We start from the raw sequence: 20765 nt of genomic DNA, 5'->3' as shown, positions 1-20765 counted from the left end.
TATATATAATAATAAAGGATATAGATACAACAGCATTATATTTTTAGTAGCAATGATACGTACTTAAAATGCTATGTACATACATTTAAATGATTAGGAGAGGGAGCATCTTGACATGACGTACATATTAGAACTGTTTATTAAAAAGAGTTTTATTATATACGTGTATATATTAGTGCATGGTGGATGCTTAACAGCACAAGTCTTTCTGGCTAATTATCATCATCGTAATAGGATTCATCATCATAAGAATACATGGATTGTGAGGCTAGTGATGGTGGAGGGGGACCAAAACAACTCTCAGTGTTGTAAGTGTGCCTTGTTTCCACTGTAGTGACTGAGTTACTATCGTGATCTGTGTAGTACTGGGCGTGATGGTTCATTTGTTTACGATAATCCCTCTCAGCTCTTTCTGATACTGACGATATATGATCATCAAAGTCTACATTGACAGAAGGACATGGTGGGATGTAGTCATCGTCATAATCATATGGTGATCCGGGTTTGGGAAAATAGATTGCACTTCCATTACCATAAGCGCCACTTAGGAAGTGTACAGATTTCGTTCTGCTGGTTGGAGTTGGTGGTGGAGGGTGGAGTGGTCCTTGTGTAGTCGCTGTTACAATTGACGATTGTGATCCACTATGTCTTAGACGACTCTCATAACTTAATCCATCGATACTTGGTACATTAGTTGATTTTGTAGGCAATGAAATCTCTGAGCTGGGAGTGAGTGCACTTTCAGTTGACAAACGAGATGAATTATCCGGTGAACTGGGAAATTTATAGTGCCTCACCGCACTCTTTCCATTTGCAAAATAACAAAGAGAAACTATCAGAATTACGAGGAAGATTATTATCAGTCCTCCCATTACTGAGCATACAACAATGATGGCTGTATGACCAGCAGGATAAGGTGATTGTGTTGTAGGGGATTCTAATGGCACGGTATACAGGGTTGGTGTAGCTGTTGGATTACCTGTGTTACAGACCACATGTACATACTACAAGGTTACTTTTATTCAAACTTACTGCAGTTAGCTTCATCATCAAAAATAGATGATTCACAGTCCCTCCCTCCGTCACATACCCAACTATTTGGTATGCAGCTGTGTGAAAGCCTTCGACTTGAGGGGCAATTTGTGAAGCCAGCTTCACATTCTATAAAGTAAGGATTAATTTCCCTGTCAAAAAAAGTTGTAAAATCACTTACCACAAAAGTACTCATCGGACCCATCAAAACAATTCTCTGCTCCATCACACCTTGCTTCCAGTGGAACACACCTTTGTCCATCTAAACACTTGAACCGGTTACCCCAACAAGGACCTGTATTGGTAACACAATGATGGTGAGTGATCTGTTGATGATGCCTTACAAAGTAGAACTATTTGTAGTTACCACTGTTTGCCCACAATTTTCATCATGATAACTTAATGACTAGACATATGGAATAGGGATCACAGAAAAATTCATGAAACAAGTAAGGATCACTGGAGTAGAATATCAAGGAATGTGGTTACATCGAGTAAACCCACAAATCCCTACTTTAACCACTGGCAAATGAGTCAAAATAGGGATGTGTGGGCTTGTTCCTTTTCTACACTGCCTGCATGGTGCAATTCTGATAATCAAGACCGACCACGTTAAAAGAAATCACCAGTTCTGCCACAGGTGGAGTTCTATCAACATCAATAACGTCTGTCTTATAAGGCTACTTCAATACCACAGTTAATCCCATCATAGTTTTCTATTTTAGATAGTAACCTCCACAGAGGTAAGGAAAATGTATCTACATCCACAATCTAAATCAAGTAATCCTGAAATTTAAAGTGTGAAAATCTTGGGGGAAACATACAAGTACAAAATGTACATACTGTGAAATATCCAGGCATCTGGTAAAATCATAAATGTTATTGTGTGTGCATCAGTACTACTTTACTGTGACAACTTACAGTCACGGTTCAACTCATCAGAGCCATCAGCACAGTCACTGGTCCCATCACATTCTGATTCATGTGATATACATGCTGTCTTGTCAGCACAGGCTGATTCTAATTCACCGCAGCCGACAACTAAAACACCACATAAAGCAATCTAATAAAACAATCACACATTGCAAAATTAAATGCAACTTTAGTCTATTACATTAAAAACACTACAGACATACATTCACAAAGGTGGCTGCTGTCGTTTGATTTCTTCCAATGGTAAGGACAAGCACACTGGTATATGTTTTTGCTTTGGCCAGGTATACACAGGTGAGTACATACACGAAACTCCCTTGTACATATAGTAGAGTTCACTACAGAAATAAACAATGAACAAATGTGTGCTACACAATCTCGTATCAAAACTACAGTACTCTACTAGCAAGGTGACAATGTATATGGTACTGCATAAAGACATACGAGTTGTAGGTCTGTGGCCTATGACAAAGTCATTAAGGCCAACCACTCCAGTAGCAAAGATCATTGGGTTAGTTCCATTGTGTTTGTCTGCCTTATAAATAGCTTGCTCAGTTGAATCATACCAGTAGATATAGTCCCCATCAATGTGAAACACTAGAATGGACATGCACTGATTTAATGTCAAAACAATAGACAAGTTTCATAATGAAAAAATTAATCGTTGCCCCTAGCAACCTAAACTTTACATTATTTGTAGGTGTCAATGTCCAAAGTCACCTCTCCAAGCTTTAAAAGAATAACATATGAGAAATCACATCTTGAAGTTGTAATTTTCCTATACAATGTCAATGAGAGGGGCAACAGTTGCCCCTTCTGGGCAATCACATAAATCATCGGATTCAAAAATGTCATATCTTATGACCTATATACACTATCTATTTAAAACTTAGAGAGATTATTGTTGACATTTACACCTACAAATTATGTAAAAATTGAGATATAATTCTTTTTTTTGAATTTTTGGCTTTTGCATATGTTGAAATCCCTCAAATAAGTTTGACATACTATCATATACCACATACCCAAATTGTCCTCAAACTCTATACTGAGCACTGTAATCGGCTGCTCACAAGGTATTCTACATCTTAGTATGGCATCACGTTTGCTGTCACTCCAGTATAACTGTTGAGTATCAGTATCATAGAATAGTGAGTCCTGTTTTTCTTCATTACTACCATTGTATATTATCTTTCGTGCACTTAGGTCCCTCAAGGGCAATTGTTGAATGGTAGAGAACGATACTTCTCCAGTACCCCACCAATTGACAAAATATACAATGCTATTAAATACAGCAATAGAAAACAATACTACTAAAATAACATACCTACCTTTCTTCTGTATTAAATGCTAGTGCTCTTGGATTAAGATTGGTGTGTTGATACAAAACAGCTGAAGCATTACCATTGACATTTCCACTTGTAGGGGCATATACAATTTGATTTCCGCCATGCAACGTCCAAAAAGCATGTCCTCCAAAATAGTCTAGCTGCATACTAAACCAATCTGTGTTGATAAGTGCTACATCTTTTACAGTTTCTTGACCAGATCCATCCAAGTTTCCACGTTTGACACTGCCAGTTTCAAACAATGTCTCAATCCAGTAGAGCTGATCTGTTTGACTATTGTATTCTACACCAGCTATTTCTCCAGTTCCTAATGGCAGAAGATGGTGCGTTGAGCCTTCAGTCATTGGCAAATGGTACATTCCACTTGAATTGGAAAACACAATGAAATCATCAATGTCTGTACCAGCAAAAAGGAACAGTAATAATTTCCTGTACTGTATATTGATTATTTATTTTTTACCTTTACAACCATTGTCGTAGACTTGGTGTGCCGGACACTTGCACAGTCGTCCATATCTCTGTGGTAGACACAGGCCAGCACAGCCTCCATTGTCAACTTGACACCAGTGAAATCCTTTTAAAATGTATTGGATTGTTATGGTACCATTAGAATATGTAACACTCACCAGGCTGCCTATCATAGTGCAGCACCTTTGTTGAGTAGACATGTCCGGTGTTTCGGGCACCAAAACAGTATATACCCCCTGTCTTGAAGAATGTGCTTATTCCACTATTCTTTAGTTTTAAGTATATGAAGTCATGTACAGCTGGTGGAGGTATGGGAAGGGGAAATTGAAACACATGAAAATCAATAACGTTGTGGGAGTCGACAAAATTGTGATCTATTCTGGTTAGGTAGCGTGGATCATCACTACCACTGCCCACTATAAAGTACAAATTACTATCATCAGAGCCATAGTCAATAGTGAGTGACGTCATGAAGTAATCATTGTAATCAGTAAACCTTTTGATAACTCCACCTTGACCATCCATACGATATACTTCAATAGTGGCAGAGCCAGTCACAACATATAGCACACTGTTATAAGAATATTCATACATAACTTTGCATACACACACACACACTGCATGCGTACAATGCATAGTGTGTGTTGTGTGTGTGTGTGCGCGCGCGCGCGCGTACGTGTATGTGTAGTGTGCATAGTGCATGCATGCATGTACATGGCGTACCCCAATAATGGATTAACTTCCAACAGTTTTGGATAAACTAGTCCATTCAAAAGTACTCTTCTGTATGAGCCATTAAGTTTGGACACCTCAACCTTTCCAGATAGCCTGTCACACCAGTACAAGTTACCACCCATCCAGTCTACCGCCAAGTCTGTTGGCTCTGCAAGCCCACTAGAAACAATAGCCTCAATCACACCATCGGTGTTGCTTGCTCTGTAAATTGTCTACAGTGTTAAAGAAAAGCAAATAAAAGATGGTACATTTACTAGTTATTTAAAAATTGTTTAAAAAATGGATCCAAGCAATAAAAAGTAGTGAAACAAGAGATGAATGGTGGTATTACAGCATAGCTCTGTGAGAAATCCCTTTGCATTACACCTACATAGATCAGCATGATTTCTAAGTTGATAACCATTGCTACAGCAGAATTAAGGGTTTGAAACTGACTGCTATATTAGGGTAAATGACTACTCTAGCTCTATGAGAAAATACATTAATGCCAATACAGGGATATTCTCACAGAACTATACTGTCACTAGTGAGTTTGTTATTGTACCATGAAATGGTTGGCATGTGTTGCTTCATTTGGCCAACTGTGGTCAGGCAGGCAGGCAGGCAGATAAAAATGCTTAAAAAAAAAATTCTATATACATCCACCATTTCTAGGATAATTTTTAAATGTGGCATTTTAGGTGCATGTCACTTAAGGGGTGCACTGCCTACTTAAACAGTACTACCATACTGTTTGATGTAAGTGCACTTGCACCACAATGGGATAGATACAACAAATACCTTATTCTTTTCATCAATCCAATAAGTACGGTTAGCAGACACTTCAACATCAATGGCAATCATAAAATCACTGGTGCTTATGTTTAGATTGTTTTCATTACTGAAGCATGAAGATGTTCTGAGCTGGACTAAGTTGATCCCAGTAGAGTTCTTTGATAGAACCAACTGATCAGGGGACTCTGTTGTATGCAGTAAGACTCCATGACATATATCATTTAGTGCACATGACTTACCGCGACATTGATTGCCGTTGGCATCAAGTGCTAGGCCATCTGGACAAGTACATGTACTGCTACCTGGCTTGGGCAGGCATAGATGTGAACACAGAGAATTGTACTGGCAAGAGCCACCATCTACAGCAAGAGTAATAGACACACTCAAAACTACAATACCATCATATGTGTATCTGTATGTATGCATCATAAGTTATTCATTAGACTGATACAATAAAAAATTATTCATCACATATACAACACACATGTTAATAGGACAAACTATTACCTGAAGTGTGAAGGGTATCAGCTGAAGACATTCCTCGTACATGCTTCAATCCAGTTAGAATTTCAACAGGTCCACTTCCATTCACCTTTTTGGCTCTCCACAGACTACCACTCAGTTTATCCACCCAGTACAAGTCATCTTCTATAATAGTGATCCCATTAATTACTGACTGTGGGCTGTTGCTGGCATACACTACATTTCTATTGTTGCCATCAGGGTCACATCTCTCTATTGTACCGTCAGAATCAACCCAATACAAATAGCCTGTAGCTCTGTCCACTGTGATGGATAGAGGAGCAAGGCCTGAGGCTAAAGTTACTACAACTCTTCTTTTAGTGCCATCAAGATAAGATTTCTCAATGTAAGACAACCCGGTTTGATTCTTGTCTATCCAATACATTAGTGACCTATGAATACAATCAGTTAACACAATGAATGTCAAGTGTCAACAATAACTTACCTGCCTGAATGATCTATAGCCAAACTGTGAGGATCATTTAGGTTGGAATTTATTAACACTTTTCGAGAGCTTCCATTTAATAGTGAAATTTCAATTCTCTTAAGATGACCATCAATCCAGTACAAATTTCCAGCAGAGTTATCAATAGCTAGTCCCCTTGGTGTGTGAAGTCCTGAATTTACTAGTGTCTCAACTATAGAACCATTTAAGCTAGCCCTTCGGATGGCAGAGAAACTAGTCTGAGTCAAGTTTGCTGTCTCACACCAGTACACCATATGGCCAACCCCAAATTGAACATAGTCAGCATTTCTTGTATAGTTTGACATGATGCGCAGAGAAACATCAATGAACTCATTCGGTATGTCTAGAGATATGTATCTTATTCCGTCATCATGAGATGTCATTAGGACTTGATTAGGGTCTAGAGGAATGACAGTGTAACAACTTAGTTGTACAGGTAAGTATGTGAAGTGCTTACAGATTTGGCAACTTTTGTTGTCACTTCTCAAGTGCAGGCCAGTAGGGCATGCACATTTGAAATTGTTCCCAGGAGGTAGTGTCAAACACAGATAGTTACAGGTTCCCTTAAATTTACATGGACTAGCAACTACAGAAACAATAATAAAAGACATACAACAAACACACTGACTACATTCGAACCTGTATGATTAAGAGATTGTGGGGTACTGAGGTCACATACACTCTTGTTTGCTTGGTAAAATGTAGATATTAAGTTGGTGGCTTTGTTATACTGGAATATTGAACGATTTGTTGAATCTGCCCAAAATATTTCATTTCCTGACACTGACAAAGATTTTGGGATGCTATTCAAATCCTCAGTTAGCGTGCTTCTACCAGTGCCATCGAGGAAGGAGTACTGTATCACTCCATGTCCATTAACAGTGTTGATCCAAAACATTAGTGGTACATCATTGTTGTAGTCAATTGCTAAACCATGAGGGTTGACCAAGTCTCCTGATATCAGAATTTCTCTGGCGGTACCATCAAATGCTGCACGTTCAATTACCGGATGACTAGAATTATCAATCCAAAACATGTATCTGAAAACACAAATTAAACCAATACTTATTAAATGTTTTAGAATGTGACTCACCCAGTGTACACATCAATGGCCAAAGCTATTGGTGCTGTAAGGTTCTGGTATACTAGAACTTTACGGTACAGGCCATTGGCGGATGCCACTTCTATCCGTCGCTTTTCCAAATCAGAGAAAAATATATTGCCAGCTACCCAGTCAACAGCAAGGCACCCAGGTATCTGAATATCGTTGTAAATTAGCTAGAATAAAAATGAGAAGTAAAAACAGTTAAACTCAAGGCTTCAACAAACTAACAGTTTCATAAACACTACTGGTTGTGTTGGTAGCCACTCTATTGATGGTTCTTAGTTCCATGTCAGCCCAGTAGACTTTACGATCACGATAATCAACATCAAGAACTTCCACCTCCTTTAGTCCAGTGTCTAACAATGTTCTTGTGGTCAGTGAATGGTTGGGTAACTCAAGTAGGCCAATTATTTCATTTCCAGTGGATATGTAAAATTCAGAATCGGGATCATTCTGACCCAATATATCTACAAAGAAAAAAAAATCAAACATTCAATTGTACTTTACACTATCATGAAACAGTGCACATTTATAAGAAAAACAATTCCTAGTAAAGAGTTATAACACGTGAAACTAGCCATGGCTTTCATAACACAATTTTACTGAGAATAAACTTTGGTGGGTCACAAATGTTTTCACTACACAAAGGTATGTTACTGTCTGTCGCAAGCCATGTACAACAGTTTCACCTACCAAACTATATCTCCATATAAGGTAAAAATTCAATAGCATTATATATCTTAGATACATGTTCATGTACTACTGTGTACATACTATTAATGATATACTAAAAATAAGTTTCTATACGGAGCATTATTACATATGTGCAATCCACTAGAAAAGTTATAAAATTTCTTCAGGGTATACCACAGAAGAAAAATAACCTTGCATCACCTTTTAAATGAGTATCTACCAAAGTAAACAAATACAGCTGCAGTATATACACAGGACCAACTATAATATTGGATAGCTTTAATATTTTATTCTTCAAAGTGACCAGTAAACAGAACACTTATAGTCTCTAATCACTGCTTGTGTGTGGTATGTATATGCTTAACATGGAAGTTGACAGTAACAAAATTCATGTAGTGAGCTACCCCATGCAACAAACTGTGGTAGTGTAATGAATAAACTTACAGTGTAAAGGTATTTGTAATACCTGGACATGTGGCATGCAGCTCTTTCATAACATGGATGATACAAGCACGTTTACAGGAGGATAAATTAAATAGCATAGTTATCATCAGTCCTTGCTATTTATATGATATTAGGCTTTATTCACGGTACTCCAAAAACCAAATACCAATACTTTGGCCATTTATATGTTCATCAACATATTCTCACTCAGCATGCCACACTCCGCAAACTTTTCACCACATACCAATTATCTTCCATGCATTGTTAATAATCCACAGCTCGTGAATAATACATATCTAAACCAACTAATTTTATACAATTAATTATAACAACCCAACCCGACTGGCAACCAGAGAAGTGTGAAAACCAGGAACACAGATTCTTCACTGTGGTAGTTAGTACTTGGAAACACAATATATTATACCACAAAATGAAAACACTCATCCAAAAAATACAAAAATGTGATATCTATAAAATAAAATCACCTACACTAATGTTTACAGTACATATGCAAGCTAGATCAATCGCTTGTTTAATTTCCAAAGTTAATTAGAGCTACATCTAGTTACATACAAGCCCAACAAATTATAGACACAACATATCACTCTGGTATGTGTGATATGTAAACACTACACTTGTTGAAACTACTATTGTTTTCATATAGTCCTATATATGATCCATGCAGCTAGCTATCTTATTGGTTACAATATGGCTATACAAGGAAACATACAGTTAGCCTATAATAAACCATAATGCATTAAGTAGCCACAAGGGGTCACCAAACTGTGAACCCTTATTTGTTTTACATCTGCAAAAAACACTGCTGCAGCTGCAACAACATGTTCATTATAGTAGGGACAACCGCCTCAATAATGAGCAAATTACTCCAAGACACTTCCTACTTCTTCAGTTACCATATATCACTTAGTATAGCTGTGGTTTATTCTGCAATAAAGCATTATAGTACAGCTGCAACAACAGGACATGTCCATTATTGGACAAGTTGGGCTAATTAAGGGAAGACAGCCTCCCTGATCCATGAATATATTACAGGGGCCGGGACATAATTAGAAGCTACCTATTACTTGGCGGTGACTGTTCTGCACATGCGCAGCAAACAACCATTAAACACACAAACTAAACAAGATACTTTACACATACAGGACAGATGAAAGGAATATTTCACTATGAGGTAATAGCCTTATTAAATTATCTAGTATAGCATAAATGATGACTGCCCAGTGCAGCTATGAATGTTCTTAACAAAACCTGCAAATAATTCATATATACTTGACATGACAGAATATAGTAAATTATGGGTAGCTTTATAGTTATTGTAAACTACAAATTGTTTTGCTATTGCCATACCAACCATACATGTAGTACAGTGTTTAAAAACTACATGATAACTGCATGGTAAATATATGAATACAAGCACATACAAGCTGGCAACTTACTGTGTGGAAAAAAGAATAATAAAGTAGCAACCAATCTGATAAAATCCAAAATATACATCTCTTCAATATATCACCTGTAAAGAGACAAGTATACACACATCATTACACACAGGCACACTGACTATCACCTACAGCTGCTGCAGGTCAGCAACAGTAGCTAGCAACAGTAGCTAGCAGCAGTAGATACAAATAATACAGCAATGATGTCAAATGACTCTATTTATATGCTGCAGGCCGTGGCATGCCTACACAATGTTGCATGGCTTCAAACTAATTTGGCTAACATGCAAGCTGCATGCATGCTAGGAAATAATATTTGCAGTGATGTAGTTAAGGTTTGTTACTGAACATGCTTCAGTATTGGCATACTGCAAGCAAATACAGTAATAAAGAAACTGGGCATGTAAAATCTTCAAAAAACATTGCACTGCACATTACCAAGAATAAATTATTTACTCTTGACATTACCTATATCATTATGCATGCAAACTTAAGTTGTCCAGAACTATAAAAGACATTACTGGATGCTACATCACTTGTTGAACAAAAATTTGGTAATTCACTGTATTTATGTAATTGATAATTCTTAAAATAAACTACCAATGTTCCCCCCACACCTTACCACCCTCAATTTAACATATGTACTAACAGCTCTCCACCCTACCACAACTAAGTGTACGGATGGGACAAGTCAAGTAACTAATTAAACACTTCAAAGCAACCTATATACTTCAAAGGGTCACTTGCCATGTTTGACAGTACATTCTACAGTGAGCGGGTAACTAACAATGCCTTGGTGTGGTCATGCTAATGGGTTTAGAGAAATACATACACCCATATATGGTAAAACAGCTTATTGAAGATCCACTTGATTTGTACACCAAACTTTATCAACTCTTAAAACCAAATGGCTACTCAAGAGAGGTGACTGATGTATCTTAGTTCACCTTTTGTATCTTAGTTCACCTTTAAACTGTCACACACTTCAAAGTACAACATTTTAATGATGCTAACTCGACAGCAGGCAACTGATTAAAGTGTACACATTTATAACAACCAGTTAACCAGTGACATACAATACAGCTTGAGAATATAAACTATCGTACTGCTAGTAATAATTTGCCTAAAATGAGAACCATGATTTTATTACTACACTAACAAACATCTTTTGATGTCCATGTATTCAACCTAGTGTATGATGTACACTACCCACATAAAACGACACAATGTGTTTTATCTGTATGTCCATACTGGACTGATCAATGTACACAGAACCATTTTGCTAGTCCCTTACAGTACACATAAGGGATCAAGTGATTATAAAAAAAGACTTGTAGAAATGTAAATCAACATGTTCAGTAGATAGGTCTAGACTGTGTTTGGTGTATTGAGTTACAGAAGGTATGTTGTAACCAGACAATATGTGTAGGTGATAATAAGTGATAAGTAGATCAATGTTTCACTTAGCCTTAAATTTTTAGGCTGCATATTCTATTTATTTATGTAAGTATAGTGTATGTAACACAGACGTGCACTGGTCCCACCAATCAGTTTCTTCCCTCAGTTCACAAAACAGTTCAAAGGTAAATGAAAGTAAATGATCAAATTTCATGTAGCTATGGTGATGAGGAATACAATCACATAACATCAGAGAGTAGAGGTCTTTTGATGAATCCAACAAAGCATTAAATATGGGACATTGATACACCAGGTTGATAGCAACAACAGTTTACAAGTAATATTGGAAAACGTGTAAAAATATCATTTTCACTCGGACTTATAAAATATTTTATTTTAACATGACCTCACTTATGGTTGTTAGAGGCTGTTTACACAGTAAAGTTTCTTAGTATTGTAAATGAAGACTACAATCTGAAGAAAACTTAGTCAGTATGTTTAGATACCAAGAAGATTTAGGACATATGTGTGATTCGCCCTACAAGCCACAATTAAGCTTCAGCCACAAGACTCCACAGACAATACAGATATATTGCTAAACAAATTATTTTGTTCATTGGCCAATTCCCACTGGTGGTTTTCAAGATGCTAACACAACATCTGATGGTTTATATACATCCAAACGTGTAGTGTTCTGTAAAATATTGTGGCTATTCACATGATGCAAGAGCATTCATAAATATACACACTCTACTGAAATCTAAATATTATCGTGTTCTTCTATACTTCCAAGAGTTAATATTATGAACCCTTGCTCCTACAAAGAAGTATTCATTTGTTGTAGAAAGTTTCTAGAGCAAATGGTAATTATCAGGAGGCTATTTGAAACAACAATTCACTTGTTGAAGGAAGTCTTTAACTAACAGACAGTAATCGTTGAGGAAGTTCTTATATTACTGTATCAATTAATCTTGTTGAAGGAAGTCTTTAGAGATACAAGATATGTGGTGTATATGTTCCTATCGACTAGCATGACTGGATTATGTGTACCATTACCCATTGGGTATTATAAATAACATGGCGCCATGTCTTAGATAGCGACAGTGGTGGCATCATTTATTCTAAGTGTCTAATATGACAATAATTGCTTCAACAATATGAATCTCAATAAATTCATCACATAACTGGACTCTTACTCTGTCTTATTTCATCAGCCCCAAAGGATCAATGTGGATACAGTGGAACCTCTCTTAACAAACTCCCCAAATTAAGGACACAACAGAAAAAACCTCCATAATAAGGACAAAAATTTTGGTCCCAACAGGTCTGGTTAACATATTTTGTACCTCTGAAAAGAGGAAAACCTCTATATTACAGCAAAAAAATGGCCAAAACTTCTGGGTCCCAAAATGTCCGTAACAGAGAGGTTACACTGTATATCTAATAGTGATAAAAGCACAGACAGACAGGAGACATGATCCAACACAGCTATACACAGTGTGGAAAGGAAAGCAGGCAGACCATCTTACAAAAACTTTTGAACAATCATATCTCAGCCAAGAATGAGCTCTAACCCGCAGGTATGGTTATAAGATATTACGATGAATAAATATGAGCGATTTTTGGGTAGTTTTCAAAGTAATGCCAGATTGCTATTCTTTCAGTTACCAATTAACCATACTGGCAGATTAGACATAGACATCTTCTTTCTTGGCTGAGATATAATCATTCAAAAATTCAAAAACACAGTCCCCCCCACTATAGCAGCCATTTTATGTCTGTGATCTAATTTCGGATAAGGCACATTTCTACATGTAACTCTCAGATATGATGTTATTACTGTTCACCTTGTGAGAACACTACCAACAAATTAAGGGTGAGAAAATACTTTAATTTTTTGTAATAATGTTATTTGGATGTACATTGTACCATTATTGTACATGCAACCTTTAGAGTCATGTATCCACTAGTACAAGAAAGGCTATATCTGGCATACATGATTTAATCGATACTCTATTGTGGCAACCTAGCCCAAATCATCAAAGTTAAATATGCCTATCTCTTGATTGCATTGCTAGAAACTTGTTAGTGTGGGGGCAATTTGTACTGTACACAAACTGCCCACTCACAAAATAAGATCATCTGTTACTTCTTTGATGTCCGAAGTTCAATGAGGTCAATAACTAAGTTAGATTACTTGGCTATATACGTATATACTCTCCCACTTTTGTGTGTGTGTGTATGTGTGTGTGCGTGCGTGCGTCCCCATGCGTACACAACACACCAGTATGCAACTAACAAGATATATATTTTATTGCTACTGGTCTACCAGATTGCGTAAAAGTATTGTCAATAGAGATAGTATTCGTATAACTGTAGTAGTCCTTCTGGAAGATGTACTTTCTTAATGTATCTTACTGGGAATGGAAATTGCACCAGCAGACAGAATGATACGTACCTCCTCTCATGAGAAATACTTGCGACAGTGATAGACTGATTTCAGTTTTGTACTACAAATTTTCTACCTTCTTATTGGTTGGAACTCACAGGTTAATAAACAAGGTTACCTCGGAAATTAATTGTGCATATTGCTCCAATTTGCATGTCCATGGTTACTAAGTCAATAGTGTACCACTAATAGGATACAATGTGAACAGCTTTCCTTGTACATAGGAGAGGTTTACTCACATGAGTAAACCCTTTGAGGTGCTGCCACAAACAACCAAGTTGGTGACCTAATATGGTAAGGGAAAAGCAACTGCAACATATGGTGCTAAGAAGGCTGGCAAGAGCCATCCAACGCAATCAACATGGATACAGAATTTGTCCTTTACAGAATTCAGTAGCAACCTTAGGTATTAACGTTGAATTAGGTCAACATTTTTTAGATAGATAGTGATGTACTAATAACTGACAATTATTTTTAAAAGATTAGATCCGGTGCCAATGTCTAGATCAATTCAACAAGAAGTGTAGTTAGCCACAACTTCACTTAACAAGATACAACCATGAAACTGGCACATGAGTACACCTGACCAGCTGGGACTTGATTATTCACTACAACCGCTTACCTGTGCATGCTTAGAATTGAAATTATTACTTATGCAAACACTGTTCAATTAATTACAAAGACAAATACAATAGTGAACATGACCAATGAGCACCACCTAGCAACCTGGATTATTACATACATCATGCATAAGACACCATTGTGGTACTGGTTACATATCAGAGAAGAACAATACATGTGTACTTATACTAACAAAGCTTGGAACTGTGCCAAAATGACTATAATTATAACTCGTGATGCCCACCTGATTCACTTATTAGTATGTAGAATAAGACTGTAATCCCTGTACTTGAGTCTATAACCCATGACTGAATTAGGAATTAAATGTCCACTAGTATATCTGCAGGTCTCTTGTTTCACTACTTGATCCTTAAATCCGACTAAAATTTCCTAACTTTTCTTTCTACTTGTTTGTTTATCTTTTTAATAACACTGTTATGACTAATGAACCCACACACACCACATTAAAAGAAAAGAACAGCACTAGGCATGCTATAAAATTAATCTTGCATCTAAACGTGCACCCAAACATCAAATACTGAAAAGTGAAATGGCCATTACACACTTCTGTTACACAGCAATACAAACAAACAGTACGAGAAGCATCTCAGTAGTCAATCCAGTTGCTATGGAAAATATGGGCAATAAGTGTGATAGCCAGCCACAGGGAGCCGTATCACATTACCATGAATTGACACCTTGCATTGTCAGCGAAAAGAACTGGGACACAAATGAGAACAAAGGGTTAAGTCCATGGGTGTGCATATTGTACGTACTGCAGTATACCAAAAGGCACCTGTTGGGCTTAACGCAAGGCCATATCCTTTGCTGTTATCAAGTTACTCTTCTCTGAAGGCATTAGTAAGTAAGTAAACAATGTCAGACAGTCAATCAATAAAAAGTTCCACAATAAAATGCAAAATTTCATAGCAACTTAATGGAAGAGTTTTAGGTCGCACTGAAGGAACCTTTAACCAACACTACCAAGGTGCCATGAAGGTATTGTGAGACCAGTTTTAGGGTGATATTTTTGGCCAGAAAAGCATGATTCCTAAACAAGTGTAAGGAAAAAATTAAGAGAATTGTAAATTTGAGTAGGGATCATAGAAACAAAATGCAATGAAACAAGGGGGGGTCACCTATACCCAGAGGAGGCTGGACACGCATTAATTAAGTGCCACTACACAAATTCATTTTACTGAGGTAATTATGTCAATCTCAGTATAATGCAGTGAAGCATCATTGTTCCATTTACATGACAAGTCTGGTGATGGTTGCATGTACTAAACCGCGATTTAATAATTTCACCCAGAACTCAAGCGCGCATTTTACAAAACAAAGTACATAGTCTTGGAAGCTTATGTGAATTGAATATGTGACGAACCCTAGCATACCCCATTGTTTTCAGCATTGTATTGGGACTATTGAGGGTCACATGAAATACCAAATAAAACAATGCAATTAAGGGTGATATATTTAAATGGTACTTAGAGTGCTCCTCTGATCTACACCTGCAGCTATACTGGTTGACTTTTACTTCAATCATATACAGCCTATAGCCATGACTGAAATACGAAGGAATAAAAATGTCAACTAGTATAGATAACCTCCCTGGCTTCACTGTTTTTCATTTCTGATTCCTATTCAAATGAAAAATGTTTAATTTTTCCTTACACTATTTTTTGTAATAACATAACATAATTCATTACTGTTGAACCATCGCATACGAAGGAAAGAATGGTGACAGACCAGACTAGTTACACAACTGAACATCCGCCCCAACTACCAAATACTGAAACATGAAGTAGCAAATCCACTTCATTTTCAGCTATGTTCTATTCCATTATACAGCATTAAAAACAAAGAACAATACGAGAAGCACCTCTGCAATCAATTCAGTCACTATGTGTAATAGGTATGTACATGTATTGCACGCATGTGTATGCAGTCCTTAGAGTGAGAAGAAAAAGTGTTACCATTATATGCTAGCTCACTGACACCAGAGGAAAAACAGGTGGTGTCTACAGAGGCCGAGGAGCCTTGTTCTGAGGAACCAAAGAGTTAATTCAGGACTTTTAGCAATGCTTCATATTCTACTGTCAAGCGAACAATATCAAATCTGAAGATGATGCACAGAAGATAGCATGAAAGAAGGCCCTTTTCAGGGCAAGCATTGTTATAGTGGGTGTCAGTATACAACATATGGAAATTACAACTGGACGCACACACGGACTATCAATTACTGCAAAGTAAAGTGGCCACTCCACTTCTTGTAGCTAGATTCCACCTGTTGTACAGCATTACAAAGAACAGTGTGAGAAGGGCCTCTGCAATCAATCCATGGAAATGAAAGTACTAAAACCATGATGAGCTACCACCAATCAACAACCTACGCGATAATGGAGAAAGAAATGGGACACAAAGGAGGACAAAGGTAAGTCCATGATGTATGCATTGTAGCTGCTGCCGTTGGCAAAAAGCATGTCTAGGACCATGTCTAGGACCGAAGTGACTTTGAACAGTGAAGAGATCAAGCATGCAGTATAATTAAGTTATGCTTGGCTGAAGGCATCAGTTATCTCAGCAGAAAATTGGAAAGGTTTGGGATTGATCTGAAGGTATATATATTTTGGTTTAATTTTGCTTACCCCAAACTGCCAAGCTGGTGTGAAGGAAATGTAAAGCTGGTTTAGGGGTGAAATTTTGGACAGGAAAGCCCAAACCTCCATCATCCCCTACTATACAATACTACCATACTGTATAATTAATGATGCAGAGGCTTACCCTATCCAAATCTTCAGTTGTGGTGTGCACAAGATTCCTTATAGTGTAGAATTCTTTAATGACAAAATCACACTTAAACAAAACCCTTGGTTTCAAATTCTTTACACCTAAGTGGTATGCTTTGTGGATTACCCGCAATGATGTCATAAATGATACACCCAAAATTCAAATAAAGTTTTACAGAGGGATACATTTCAATATGATAGATATAACAAGTGTAAACTAGTAAACTTCTTTTCGCAATTTAACTTCTCCTACCAGACAGGGAAAAAAGACCATACCACATGACTTCAAACCACCTAAGCTCATGCATGGAGTAATGATGTGAGTTTACCTGCCATTTAGTGGGTACATACAACCCCTATAGTTAGCTCCTCCTCCTGCTACAGCACCACCCATTCGACACTAACCCATCCATTGACTTGTTTCAACTGTTAGTGGAGGGAAAAAAAGGGAGGGCTCAGGTGGGTAAACACACTGGAGCTACCTACCACTGAAGTTAATGTGAAATACTGTAACTCACTCCACAATTCACAGCAAAAACAATGCATGCACAGCAGACAAAAAAAATTAAGCAAAGATTTTCTACAATTAATCACATCATCCAAGCATATCCACACTAATCTTAACTATGAAGCTTCAAAGAGACTACAGAACATTCAACTAGTGAAAGCCAATTAATAAGTTACAGCTTCACAGGACAACCTAATGTAGGCAGCCTATACCACTCCATTGTGTAGTTATGTAGGAGTAGGGTATAGCTATCAAGGTTCATAAAGTTCAAGTGAATATTCTCTGTAGAGTACTGTAACACCAGTACACGTAAAACGTAGTCAATGGTTTGGTGCCTCTTACAGTACACACACACACGCGCGCGTGCACATGCACACAAAGTTTTTGACAAACAGAACATAACACACAAACATAATAATTTATTTGATATTTAAATATACACTGCAAGTGAATATCTGAGACACACTATACGAATGCCACTGTTGCAAATATTATATTTGAGCACAGGCCAGGTGTATTGCATTTTGTTTTGATTTTAACAAAGGCTAAAACGTTTCTTGTATTACAACACTCTATATACAGCACACAGAGATTTTATACAAAACATATCGAAAATCATTTTAAGTGAATATATATATAAAATATATACACGTTCATGACTTAAACAGATCACTAATCAAAAATGCAGCATCTACAAAGTAGGTCTGACACCAGTGATATGGAATTGCAGTCTATAATCCTAACCACAAAAAGTAACACGAAACTCTGAATCGATCCTATAATATATTCATACACAAAAGAACATAGCCAAACTAAAATTTATTCCTATGATCTCTTCAACCATACATTCAATCAATGGTACCACCCAATCAAATGTGTGGATAGTTGTGGTAAGGTGATACACCTTTGATGTGGACAGATCAAGTCTTTTATGTGTATACACTAACACTTGCTTCCATCCACAAAAAACAAAATTTTTTCACTTGGTAGTTCATACGTCTTTACACGTTGGAAATAATTCCACCAATATCCCAGTATCTGCTTTCTGTAAAGCGTTTTATAGCTACCACCTTCAGTATATAGCAGAATCGCCAACAAAAAGGTGTCTTACTGACAGTACATGCACACTGTACATGAATTCATAATATCTTTAGTGATTACACGCTGTAACACTAAGTGAACACAATCATTAAACCTCGCGAGTCGTTGCGCGAGATTACAATATCCTCGAACCAGTATCAACTCACTATTTTAATCCACGTATACACGTACAGTGGTTATCTAACAACCTCCTCTAATCCGGTAGTAAGGTACAATACACCAACACGCTCAGGTACTCAACACACATACAACTACAGCACTACGCCCACAATATTATTACAACTGTGTATTCTATACAGTGCCCACCTTGTTAAAGTCTTGGTGCCGGTTTACGTGGTCACCTCAGAGCAGTATTCTGTGGTTGTTTGTTCTATACAATGTTGTAATGTTAATAACAGCAATATAAATCATAAGTGTTTGGACGATTTGGTCATCTCGTCCAATTACCTGGTGAGTTAATGTGTGTTCTCTTTGATGGTGTAAAACACCGTTTGAAGTCCTGTCCTGAAGGGTTTCTTGAAAGTCCTCAACAATACGCGTTATACTGTTACACATGTTTGACACAGGCATCTTATGTAACAGCATGGGGTGTGTATATTTCATGCTAAACATGTTTTTTGTGATAACTGCCATACACAACAGTTTAACCATGTTATTTGACAGTTTAGTACTTTTGTAGGTGGTGATGTGTGCCCTTAACTTTTAGCTTCAGAAATAGCTGGAGCCATTGTTCCTGGAAACAATGGTTTTGTATGAATCTCCTGACACTTCTTTCAATCATTCTGTTCATCGAATTCCAAAGTTTAAGTTTACCAAATAAAAAGTTTGTCTGTGTTGATTACATGTATAAATAACTCAGCTGCTCAGATTTTTAAAAAAAGTCTAATTTTGCTAAAGTATGGTGGTAATTTTTGTCTAAGTCCCAGTCACACCTCTTGATTATCACCTTTCAAAGTGTAATTGATTAAATGACCATAATTGATGTCAGGGCTTCTCAATATGCTGTACTAGAGTTAATTTTGGCAGGTGGCTTAAGCTTGCGAGATTTAAATGTGATGACAGATTTGAATTTTTTTAATGCAACACACAATTGAATGTTTACATGAATTGATAAGACAATTACAGGGTCTAGATATTATAATGGTACAATATATGGTGTACTGCACACTGATACAAGCGAGAACAAGTGAGTTATGAGGCTTTAAAAATATCCCATGCATTTTGGAGGATTCAAGCAAAGCATACTTGTTCCTGACTTTCCTGTACAAAACCATTGAGAGTGAACACATATTCACCTCATTGATATTACTGTTTTTGGCAGGTTCAGGTGAACATGAACTACTATAATTGGTATACCTATTGTCCTTGACTTCTACCATAGACTTTCTAGATAACACTATCAATTTCTGTTATTTTTGAGGGGCGTAACTGTAAAATATGATTTTCGCGTTTTTAATTCATGAAAGCATAGAAAGGTAAGGTAGTAGCTATGCGTAAAAACCTAAAACATTTCACCACTATATATATTTTCATGAAGCCATCATCATCACTACTCGAAAGTTTTGTCCTTCGAAAATTTCTGGCTATATGTACAATTAACAGATGATGTAAGTGTGTGATAAAATATTACACATAATGTTTACATAGCAACAGTCATATGATTTCTTGTCACCTTCAATCATACAGTATAGATGGCTGCATCATATTTGTAGTACAGATTTATGGTTTGCTTATTTGTATGCACACAGAGGCCACATGTTGGGGAATGATTAGACTGAAGAAACCCCTGAATGACTATCAGATTTGATGCGCAACTTGTAGAAAGGATAGACTGTTAAATTTTCAAGTAGAAAAATTAAATGCTCTTTCACGCTGTGTATGATATTTATTAATCAAAAATTAGTGTGTGATACAAATGCAT

At 36.9% G+C, this 20765-nt stretch overlaps 2 protein-coding genes across 3 annotated transcripts in view; one reads left to right on the top strand and one right to left on the bottom strand.

Annotated features, from left to right (window-relative positions):
- Nucleotides 1-21: 21 nt before the first annotated feature.
- Nucleotides 22-19131, bottom strand: LOC136261926 (low-density lipoprotein receptor-related protein 5-like). Of its 2 annotated transcripts, none has more exons than XM_066056019.1 (21): nt 18991-19131; nt 9979-10052; nt 7613-7851; nt 7373-7557; nt 6919-7319; nt 6737-6865; nt 6259-6679; nt 5799-6205; nt 5531-5650; nt 5298-5476; nt 4506-4729; nt 3941-4353; nt 3775-3888; nt 3297-3711; nt 2991-3247; nt 2410-2562; nt 2169-2303; nt 1954-2073; nt 1214-1327; nt 1033-1161; nt 22-979 (listed from the first exon to the last, which is right to left on the bottom strand). In XM_066056019.1, the coding sequence occupies exons 2-21, from the start codon at nt 10034-10036 to the stop codon at nt 213-215; spliced, it is 4980 nt and encodes a 1659-aa protein (XP_065912091.1). In that variant the 5' UTR covers nt 10037-10052; nt 18991-19131; the 3' UTR covers nt 22-212. The 2 variants fall into 2 exon arrangements, with proteins under 2 accessions (XP_065912091.1, XP_065912092.1); XM_066056020.1 differs by lacking the exon at nt 18991-19131 and adding an exon at nt 10107-10143.
- Nucleotides 19126-20765, top strand: part of LOC136261927 (synembryn-A-like) — a 33506-nt gene continuing 31866 nt past the window's right edge. Inside the window, exon 1 of the mRNA XM_066056022.1 lies at nt 19126-19294. The gene's annotated coding sequence lies outside the window, so the exon portion shown is untranslated. The remainder of the gene's footprint in view (nt 19295-20765) is intronic.

This window comes from Dysidea avara, chromosome 7, assembly GCF_963678975.1.
Source record: "Dysidea avara chromosome 7, odDysAvar1.4, whole genome shotgun sequence".
Classification (NCBI taxonomy): domain Eukaryota; kingdom Metazoa; phylum Porifera; class Demospongiae; order Dictyoceratida; family Dysideidae; genus Dysidea; species Dysidea avara.
This window is presented reverse-complemented; position numbering and strand designations above follow the sequence as displayed.

Bases quoted from the DNA above. Each gene is read 5' to 3' on its own strand.
- LOC136261926 (XM_066056019.1), bottom strand. From the start codon at position 10,036: ATGTATATTTTGGATTTTATCAGATTGGTTGCTACTTTATTATTCTTT. The intron at 6,206-6,258 runs GTAAGTTATTGT...TTGTATTCATAG, and splicing joins GCTATAGATCATTCAGGCAG to GTCACTAATGTATTGGATAG. The intron at 2,304-2,409 runs GTATGTCTTTAT...TTATTTCTGTAG, and splicing joins AGGCCACAGACCTACAACTC to TGAACTCTACTATATGTACA.